Source organism: Oncorhynchus masou, chromosome 2 (assembly GCF_036934945.1).
Source record: "Oncorhynchus masou masou isolate Uvic2021 chromosome 2, UVic_Omas_1.1, whole genome shotgun sequence".
Taxonomy (NCBI): domain Eukaryota; kingdom Metazoa; phylum Chordata; class Actinopteri; order Salmoniformes; family Salmonidae; genus Oncorhynchus; species Oncorhynchus masou.
Window position 1 is genome coordinate 22,828,681 of NC_088213.1, and position 11,155 is coordinate 22,839,835.

At 40.5% G+C, this 11,155-nt stretch overlaps 1 protein-coding gene across 1 annotated transcript; it reads right to left on the reverse strand.

Annotated features, from left to right (window-relative positions):
- Nucleotides 1-6,042: 6,042 nt before the first annotated feature.
- LOC135553799 (Iroquois homeobox protein 5a-like) lies at nucleotides 6,043-9,573 on the reverse strand. Its single transcript, XM_064985746.1, has 3 exons — nucleotides 9,007-9,573; nucleotides 7,557-7,962; nucleotides 6,043-7,041 (listed from the first exon to the last, which is right to left on the reverse strand). The coding sequence occupies exons 1-3, from the start codon at nucleotides 9,247-9,249 to the stop codon at nucleotides 6,335-6,337; spliced, it is 1,356 nt and encodes a 451-aa protein (XP_064841818.1). The 5' UTR covers nucleotides 9,250-9,573; the 3' UTR covers nucleotides 6,043-6,334.
- Nucleotides 9,574-11,155: the final 1,582 nt, after the last annotated feature.

Consider the following 11,155-nt stretch of genomic DNA (forward strand, 5'->3'; position numbering starts at 1 on the left):
CCACCTCCTCCAGGGCAGGGCAGGGGCCCCAGCATGCAGCACCATTGAGCCCTTACAGGGCCACTGAACAGGGGCCCTCTCCAGTCACAGGGTCAGGAGCTCAGACCACACTGCTGTTAGAACAGACCGCTCAATAGGCAGGACTAACGGGAGTCAAGGTGCTGTCAGTGGCTTGAGATGTTCTGGGGTATGAAGTGTGTTTTTGTAGAAATACTTTAAAAGTTCAACATTTGAAAAGTAATTACTGAATTAATTGTATAATGATAATAACATAGATGATAAAAATGAATGATACAAAATAAATAATACATTTGCATATTATTTATATAGTAGGCCTAATTACCTTTTGTATTTGTATGTTTTAAGTTTTAAATAAATAGTCGACAAATTATATTTATAATAAAAAATGTCAAAAACAATTTCCCCCTAGTTTAAATATTCCTTACCAAATGATAACTCGGAGTTGTCAGACCTACAGGATAGTGCAGGCTGTATAAAATATCGCAAAGGTGAAACAAATATTCTTTAAAAGAAAAGAGACGTCAAAGATGATTTTTGCAGATTTTGCATGAAAATCTCCCTTGGCGTTAACAAGGTCATTCGTGTGGTTTATGTGGTCTGGAGTTCACACCCCATAAATGCCCAAATTCTTCATTTTGAAGTGAACCCCTGACCCTTCTTACATTCACCCACCATATTGTTGTGGAACCATGTGCATTATAATGTTATGCTGATAGAACACGTATAAATCCAGATCATGCTTAAATCTCCTATAGAAGTAGCCTACCACCTCACAGTTCATCATTCTTCGTTAATGTTTTTTCTTCATAGAAGTGTTTTATTTATGTATGGGGGGGGGGGTTACTTAAAACATCAGACAGCTGAAAATTACACGTCTAATCTCTCCCTCGAGAGCTCCATGGAAAATAGAAAAACAGTCCGTGAGGTTGAGGGTAGAGTGGGGGTTAATAGTGGTAAATCACCCACCCCACTGCCACTTCATCTGGGTCGGTTCACGGTGCGCTCCGGCCTATATAAAGTTCATCCAATATGAACGGTTTAGAAGTGGCAAATATATCTAAACATTCAGTTTACCTCTTCTGCTTGTTCTTTGCACTGAAGATCTTCTAAGCCAACCGAAACGCCACACGTCAGATGAGCCCTGACACCCATTCGGTTTTTAGGGGGTAAATGTGGGTAATTTGTGAAAATGTTATCCGAAGCAGTCACGACTCCCCTGCTCGCCAAAACAGAGCTAACGCCTCGTTCACGTCCTACACAGAAACAGCACGGCTGAATATTGTGCGCCCATAATGAATGAAGAGGCTCGAACTCTCGGGGATATGATGATTAAATAAGTAGGGGCGGTATTCCCAGAGAGACCCTCTGAAAGCTGAAAGACCATTCCACTTCAGCTTTGTTTGACAGCGTTTGGGGGCGATGACGTCTGTTGACGGGTGAGCTGATCAGACATTATTTTCTGAGACAAAATGCCTCGATATTGCTTTTTGGTAGCCTACACTCACAATAGCTCCATTCCCAAACGATATTTAGCTTTTCTGCAAAAAGACAGACAGACAGACAGACAGACAGACAGACAGACAGACAGACAGACAGACAGACAGACAGACAGACAGACAGACAGACAGACAGACAGACATACTTCTTTTCGCTTTCCCCTTTTTTCTTACACCAACTAGCGGGAAAATGAAGTGACATATTGTTCACGTCAAGGAGTAGAAGAAGAAAACAAACGGTTGTGTATTTGGCAACACTGTTTGGTTGTCACAGATGTAGTCCCGAATAAAGTGGGCTGTGGGCAGGTCAAATAGAAGGGTGTCTCTTTACACTTGGAGCGGAATTTGACTCTCGTCTCCTCTACTGCAGTCATGGCAGATGTGTTGGATCATGTAGGCCTAGACACTTTTTTCTTTCATTTGGGTTCATTTTTAAGGACAAATGGGAATTTATTTATCAACAGGTTCTGGTTTTTAGTGACATGGTTTGCGGGACCCCTAGATATCCTCACACTGAGGCAATCAATCATGAATTGTGTAGTTGTGCAATATATTCCACCTTACAGGTAACCTGACAAAACCTTCCATCTCCACTTGTAACTTTATATGACCATACAGGTAAAAACAATGATATAAAATGTCCCATAATGCAATTTGTGTATGCTAATTATGCTCCTATGAGATTTTCAAGTACATAAAATGTGTGACATTGCAATGCCTATTTTGAAGCCGATTGAAAGACTAAACTCCCAGTAGCCTTTAGGCCTAGGCTTATTTTTTCCATGAAGATCTCATTTCAAAATCATGAAAGTTAGTAGGCCTACAACTGCCCCCCCCCCTTCCCCTTAAAACGTTCCTTTACAGACCAATGATTTGCATATTTATCGTCAATGTGCAATATTAGCCGAACTCGATTAGGCTATCTTCTCTTAATATCACCGAAGTTTTCCTATCACCGGAGATTGGGTGCATGATGGGTGGAGATGCTTATGAATGTTGAATGTGGCATATGGGCCTAGCTTGTTTGGGTCTATTTGCATTTACAAATATGTCAAATGAAATGAAAATATTCATTTACAAACACACAGTGCCCGAATTGTGATTATTCAATACACTATTTTCAGTCACAGTGTAACGTTTCCCAGTAGACTATGATGGTACAGATACTAAACATATGTATAAATGTCTTATTTTAGGACTTATGTGGCGACCCTGCCTAGATGGCTATGCTTCAACGCTAAGATGTGGGTGCATAGCAGGTATTTAGGGATTCATGTTTAAGATCGTTTGCATTTTTGTTGCAATAATTTATATTCTCACCGAGGTTGTATGCACCCCAAAAATTTTTCATGTCTGTTTCTGTTTAGTGGATACACCTAGCGATAACCTACACTTGAAGTGACAATTGGATTTGGAAAAGAAATGAAAATGTAATTTGTCCATACGTCTTGAATAGAATTATCCATGAAGGCATGTTTTGTTTGTTGCATTCATGCATTGACAAAACGTATTTTCGATTTCTCAAATGTATGCAGATTTCGATCCTATTTTATTAGTCTAACAGTTCAATATTGTCCTCCTCCAGACCTCCAGATTTAAACTAATGTAGACGTAAATGCATTGATGAAATGTCAATATTTCCTCTATCCCGACAAAGCAAAAATATATATCGGTTATTCTTTTCCATCTTCAATTGGGTTCGTTATGCTTTCTTCCTCCTTCACACATGGGAACTGTTTCAAACTCACTTGGCATTCTCACATTGTATCCATGCATCGCTTCCCAACAATGAGCCAGCGAGCCGTTCAACTGGAAGAGAGACGGGAGGGAGAAAGAAGTTGAACAAAGTTGCGCTAGATCATTGCAGAGTTCCCCTGTCCCATGCATTCAGGACTGACAATGGTTTCGGACAGATTCAGTGCTCTCACTCTCGGTAGCACGAACGCATTATACCTCTAAAAAGCAGTGTGGATTTAATTTTTTAAATATTTTTTTATCAGTGTTCAAACTAAAATTGTGGAAAGTCCATTTTCTGGATGAAATATATTCGTTTTATTGTCTTTAGCCGCAGTTGCTAATAATAATAATAGGCCTAATAATAGTCATAATAATTTATTTCTATAAATATATATAATGATGATGATAATGTGTATTTTTTTACATACTCAATATGTTGAATGAGTCTCCACAGAGGCCATGTTTCTCTGTCCCTCTAGACGTGATTTGAATAACAAACTGCGTGGAGGAGAATTACTAAATAGCAGCACATCTCTGAAACAACATAACAACAACTCCGTCTCAAAACGATATTTCACAAATGTGGTCAAATCGTTTGGGCTATTTCGACAGTGCAGAAGACAAACATGACAAGCATGTTTTATTACTCCGTGCCCATGGGCTATGCAATGTCCGTCTCAAGATCCAATTTAGCAGTATAAATGATCATTTTCCAAACATTTGCCTCATATTCCTCGAATCATAGAGAGCGGTGTAAAATTGCGTTATCAGAATGCTCGGGTATTTGTGTCACCGCTTTAAATGTTACACATAAACGATTCTAAACGATTCAATATTTACCTAAGCTGAATATAGATGATTTACGTATCTGAAATGGTATATATTGGCCCTTTGAAAAATACATTCTTCCATTTAAAAAGCCTATTTAAAATAAAAACGATGTCTTCTTAGGGGACATTGCATCGAACACTTCAATTCCTGGAGGGATCAGCAAAGAAAAACATAATTATGCTATTTAGCCGGATGATGTGTTGCAATCACTGGGCCAGGCAGCACACATACTCTGGGAGATTAAAATAGAAGCCCCAGTCGCTCGCCCGTGTGACTCGGAATAGAGGACATTAGGGCTAAGGGAATTATATAAAGCCCAGGGGAGGCTTCAACTCGAGTGCGGAAAGTAAACTATAGAGATTAATGAAAGGCAGTAAACAAGAGCAAGCTGGCCCACTTCACTAGTTCATTATTACTGTTATTATTATTATTATTATTACTTGAGATTATTCTAAATTATTAAACGTAGGACTATTTCAATATTTTTCAAATAGAAATAATCAAGACAAAGATTGAGTTGTTTAGAAATAGAAACTGGAATATATCTGAAATGTTGAGAGTAATTCACATGAAGCCATGAGCTAATTTACTCCCGCGTTGATCAACTGATTATAATGATACTAGAAACACTAAAGGTTCACCACTGATCATAAAACAAAACAAAATTGGCACCTGATAAAACAAATATTACTAGTAGTAATAATATAATAATATTTCGAGTATAATTAAGAGATTTGTTTTCAAAACATTTCTCAATATCTCTGCCAAATCAAGATACCATTTGTCTCATCTTACCAATCAGCCTTAATCAACATTTCAAAGATTAGGCCACATAAAAAAAATATCTCTCAAACATCCACCACGGTATTGTATTTCCGGAAAGGAAATGGTTTGTCCCATGTTAATATATTGTAATGTTCAGGTTTTCCCACTTGGTAGTATTGTTATAGTAAACATGTAATAACTGTGACCATTTCAAGTTGCTCTCTCTCTCTCTCTCTCTCTCTCTCTCTCTCTCTCTCTCTCTCTCTCTCTGCCTCCCAGTCTTTGGTCCATTTTAACTAGGCCATTCGATCAGGGACGGCTTTCCGTGACGGATTAAGAATGAGACCCCTGAAATTAGGAGCAAGTGTGACACCTACCTGCGGAAGTGGGAAGGAAGAGTTTGAGCCTTGAGGACAGTGAGAGGCTCCGTTATTGACTAAAACCGATTAAACCCTGGAAACTGTGTGGCCTTTACTGTGTGCATGACATGCTAGTCTTGCCATCCTCCTCTCTAAACCTAACCAAGAGTGTTTCACATCCAACGCGTCATTAAGGAGGCTCCAACATTAATCATATAACTGGCCAGTGTGCTCTGAAGCCATAAATGCATGGTTGCGTCCTTTTAACAGCTTTGCCACGCCTTGGAAATAGTAATGAGCTCTAAATTTGGCATAAAATCGAACTCATTACTGGAGTTCGCCACCTGATTGCTTTGCTTATAACACGTTGCGGTTGGAAAGTAATTGGGTTAAACGACTGGGCCTCCAGTTATGCCGTTGTTATCATATTCACCTTCATAAGTATCCTCCTACTGCACATGTAGAAAGGAATAGGAAACATAGATCCAGAAATATACATATATTCATTGAACTCTTGCCAATATCTTTGGCCAACCCCCACATAAATGTAAATATTTGGGTAGACCTAAAAGGCTGTAGGCCTATCTGTTTTTCAATCGAGAATTTGTGAAATTTCGACATGTTCTCATGTTGTATAAAGCTGAAGTGCTCTTTTTGTATCGATAATGTAATTGATACACCTGTCACGGGGTAAAAGAACACAATCCCATCGATAAATATCTCTTTCATTTTCCATTATGTGTTCCTCTTTCAAGCCCTTCTGACACATTTGATAATAACAGTTGCCTCCCCCTCCCCCAGAATAATCGCTGCACACGTGTATTTTTTCTCTCTCATAATTTACTTCAAAGATAGTGTATTGTCCATTTTAAATACAAAAATGCTACATTAAATATACATATTAGTCTTTAATACAAATAGACTCAGGCGGCTGCAGCGATGAAGACCATTCTTGTTACATCTTTAGGATTAACCATTCAGAAACTAAGATTTGAAGATTAGCATTTACTCAGAAAATAACTGTTCTCAGAATTTTCCTTTATTATTATTATTTTTCTTATTTTTTGTAATGCAACCACAAATAATAAATAAAGGTCCGATGGATTTTTGAAAGGGATCAAGGTATTAAATGTTTGACATACCTTTCTTTAGTTCATAAGGGGAGTCTTTACAAAGATCTACCTGCGTTTGGCCTCTGCCTTTCTGGCTTTCTCTTACCAAAGCTTCTGCTCTATTTAACACAGTCTGGTTTAATCCATTGAAATGTGCCGTGGAGCCCGTGCCCGAGCCGTGATTGTTGTGACTGTGAAGATGTCCAAAGCTGCCATAGTTCGTGTAGCCCGGGTAAAAAGGGGACGTGTAGTAGATAGGCCTGGATAGGACTGTGCTGTTTGGGAGAGGGCACTGTGGGGAGGACCGTGATGGTGACGCTGCATTGGTGGTGATCACTGTGCTGTGACCCATCCCATGGCCCTGCGGCCCGTCGCTGCTGCTCTTACACTTGTCTGAGGACGTTGCGATCTCAGCCAGGGACCAGAGTTTGGGTTTAGGGGCCGATGGGGAGGAGTGAATGACAGACGTCACGTTGCTGTTTACTGTGCCCGGCGCATGGCCCATTTCTGACGGCTTGTCTTGCGCAACGAGCTCCGTTCCTCCCCGAGGCATGGCGGATGGAGACGAGGTGGTGGGTTTAGCAGACTCTGGCAGTAACTCTGTCCGATCCCCTTGGTCTTTTAATTCCGAGTCGCTCAGAAGGGGATCCGTTTCTTTGCCATGATTCTCCTCTTTAAATCTGTCGCACACTATGTCCCCCGGGTTCAGCAATTTATGATCTGCAGTGAGAGAGAAACAAGAGTTAAGTTACTGTGAAAAAGATGTATAACATTGTGACATAAGATACAGATGGGCTACCAATATGCTATAGGCCTTTAATTCATGCACTCATGCGTTCATATTTGTGCATATGCTAATTACCATAATAATAGGCCTAGTTATCATAATAAGTTGGCTAATAAATAATAGGCCTGCAAACAACTAGGCATACAGCTACTGAAAACCGTGATATTAATGCTTGTGTTTTAATCGTAATAACTACCATTAGGCGATACACAGCCCAGTCCACCAGCTGCAGCCCGCCTTATTATGCAGTTAAAGATAAATCGAATGCTAAACACTTTACGTCACCAGCAATTTTCAGCACATGATAAGTCAAATGAGGGGAGTTCAAGGTGATCATTATGTAAAGCAATTGTCCCATTATAAATAATATACCACCATTAACCAGCCATTCATTTTGTGCCCTGAGTGGAAACGACTGCGATAAAAAATGTATGATTTTTCTACAGACCTGACTCTGTGTCTGTCGAGACTCCCTTCTCTTTCGGCTTGCTAGGCTCGTCGTCGTCATTCTTTTCCAGATCGATGTTCTCGTCTTCCTCCTCGTCCTCGCTCCGGTTTCGGGGAGTCCAGGTCATCTTGTTCTCCTTCTTTAGCCTCCTCCTGGCGTTGGCGAACCAGGTGGAAACTTGGGTGAGGGTCATTTTGGTGATGATGGCCAGCATGATTTTCTCGCCCTTGGTGGGGTAGGGGTTCTTACGGTGCTCGTTCAACCAGGCTTTGAGAGTGGCGGTGGCATCCCGGGTCGCGTTTTTTCGGTATGCCGGGTCACCGTAGGGGTATGAACCCAGGGGAGCAGCGTAGGGGTGGTATCCTATAGACCCAGCCATTCCCGTCGTGTGGTCATAAGGAGAACTCTGAAAACAAAGCCGTCGAAAAGAAAATGCTTTTCAGATAATTGTCAACGACTCATAACAATTAAAACATTACAAAATAAGTTACAAACAATAACAAGGCACCATAATAAACACATACACACACACACACGCACACACACACACACACACACACACACACACACACACACACACACACACACACACACACACACACCTCTGACGTTTAGGTTGGTTACAATAAATCAAGCATCAGATGCGTCACCAATGCACTTTTGACATTTTACACAGATGGACATTGTTCTCAACTTTATTTTTCTTTGTGCGTTTTTGTATTCAAGATGCGCCTGTCTTGCTGACTGTAGCCACTACAACGTATTCTATGCGTAGTGAACGCAACCTCTTTTACAAATTAGATGAAGTATTAGCATCATGCGTAACAGGCCTACCGTGTATTCTCTTCTCATAATTTTACCAAGACATGATTTCACTATCATTATTTCCCACTATTCTTCAGCTGGCCTACATACCTGGTTTCATTTGAATATAACTGCGTGCTCAACTCCCATTCAGATTTAGAAGATGTTATATATTACGATCTGTGTTCCCAAGTTAACGAACATTTGGTCAATGCCCATAAAAACATCCGAGTAGCCCTAAATAAACGAGTGTATAATTTCGCATAGACTAATAAAGACCTTATCCAACAAATAACTACAGAATATATAAATGTGTTCTACCGAGGTTGGGTGCTTGCTGTTTGTTATTGTATGCAAACTGCTTCAACACAACGACCTATTTCATTGGACATTATTTACAGAAAAATTGCATTCATCCAAAGAACAATAACATGCTAATTAGCCTAATTGGTTATTTTGCATGTTCGTCTTTGCATCAAAATGGATGGGCTTATTTACAACTAACTTACCCAAATGAAAAAGAGTCATCAGCAAAATACAGACGCACGCTAAACCAGAAATACATTTGCCTCATTTGCACCGTGCTAACATTCTACACATAGGCCTACCAACAATACAATATAAGATTTTCCGCTCACTCACTCACCACGTATGAAGCGAATGTCGCGGCCGCTCCTGCCTCCGCACTGTACGGGAGATGGGAGTTGTACCCGGGCGAAGCGCTGGTGAACGCGGTAGATCCGGCATAGGGAGCAAAAGCAGAGCCAGATGAGGATCTACCAAGTTCTTCGGTCCTGGGTCCCGATATAACGCTGGTGCTGTACGCCGGGCATGAATACAGCGCCAAAGAAGGGGATGGCTGGTACAAGTAGCCCTGAGGATACGCCATGGTGAAAGCCCCGAAAGTAAGCCACTTACTTGCGCACTTTTCCTCTTTATTTTCTCATGCACTGTCCGATTTCAGTCATAGGAGTCTCGTATCAACAGACCGCTGTCTGTTCCCCCCTAAATGATTGCAGTAAAAAGTACAAATATAAACAAATACATAGACTTAGATATAGATTTTTAGTCGCTGATAGTCAGCTACAACTGACCGCTGTGTTTGCTTGCTACGCTCTATTTTTCCTATCTCTCTCTCACTTGCTCACTCTGTCTCATGCCGTGCAGAAGAAGTTTTTTTGCCTTCCGATGGGGGCTTTGCTTGGGAAAATGTCCTGCCAAGATGCTAAGTTGTAAATTGAGGATTCTGACGCCTACTTACGTTCTTCACGCTCCTCCTATCGGGGTGTAGTCATCGAAGAAAAAGGCAAGCTTATGCTGGGTTAATACCACAGCCCTGCCTATCTCTGTCTGTCTCTCTCTCCCTCTCCATGTTTTCTTTTTTTTCTCCCCGCTTTCCCCCCTCCCTCTCTCCCTCTCTTTCTCTCACTAACAATCCCTCTCCCCCTCTCCCGCTATTTCTCTATGTTTTTTTTCTCTAACAAGGACTCCAGTACACCAGCCCCTGGATGGCGATATCATGCGAGCCAGTAGATCAACTCCAACTTTCTTCTCATTCTAAATACATGAATCCGTCACTTTCACACCTGATCAATAACAAATAGGCTGTTGTCTGTCAGGAACAGCTTTCCAGATACTGAAGGGAAAAAAGCGCTCCATGTTCTGCACGCTGCTCTTCTTTTTTTCCATGGTTCATGGTTTATTGTTTCTTTTGAGCGCAAAACTTGTCTTTTTGAATAGATGCCTCGTAACAGCCTAACTGATGGTCGGTGAACCTGTAAATTAAAATCCGCAACGGGAGCTAAAAAGGGGCGACGGTTTTTGATTTGGATTTATTTTGTGCATATCGACTTTCTTACGCCAGACGCATTTTGTGCTGTTAGGGTAAGACATTGCAAGAGCATGCACAAATGATGGTGCGAATAATACACAGTAGAATATAAATATAACCTTTATCCCAAACAATTTAGGTTTGGCTGTTTGTGTAAACGTATTTTTTTTCCTTAACCAGCAATTTGTAATATTAGCTGAAATCTAGGAAGCATTCCACTCAGCTGTGGGATAAGTAACTCTTAACGTGTGACAGCTGTTAACTGAAGCGGCTGCTAAATAGTTTTCTCCATAGATCCAGGAATAAACCAGTCAGATACACTCTCTCGCTCTCTCTCACCCCGAAAGTCATAAAAGCCCCAAGCGAGGGCAGATTAGTACCATATGAACTACAGCAAATCCGCTATGACCACTGGATGTAATCTCCTTTGATGCCACCAGATACGTTTCTCTGCAGAAATATGGAGAGTCCCGATTCATTTAATATCTTGTGCTTATCGGCCATTATGGATATCCAGATTTTTCATTTCAGCACAATGGCTTTTTACGCACCTGTGCCATACATGAGTCACTCCTCAATTATTTATTACATTATCATCACTATAATGATAGGCCAATATTAATAGGCCTAATGATAATACGAATATCTATACTAGTTAGGTTATACTATATAATAGTATTTATATTATAATAATATTGCACGATATCTTTTTAAACTTGTAATAGTTTTATATTTAGAAAATACATTTTTAGACTCATATTTTAACCACAATAAAAGTATAATAATGCATATCCGGATTGACTTTGTTTTTGTAATACAGACATCCACAGGCCTTATAGTCACAGTGCTGATTGTTTCTGGCTTTATAGTTCAAATCCCCGATAAACCGAAAGGGATCGCTGTAGGCGCTGCTAAAAAGTGTGTGCATAGTGTCACGTGTTCCTACGCTTTGAAACCCTCTGGA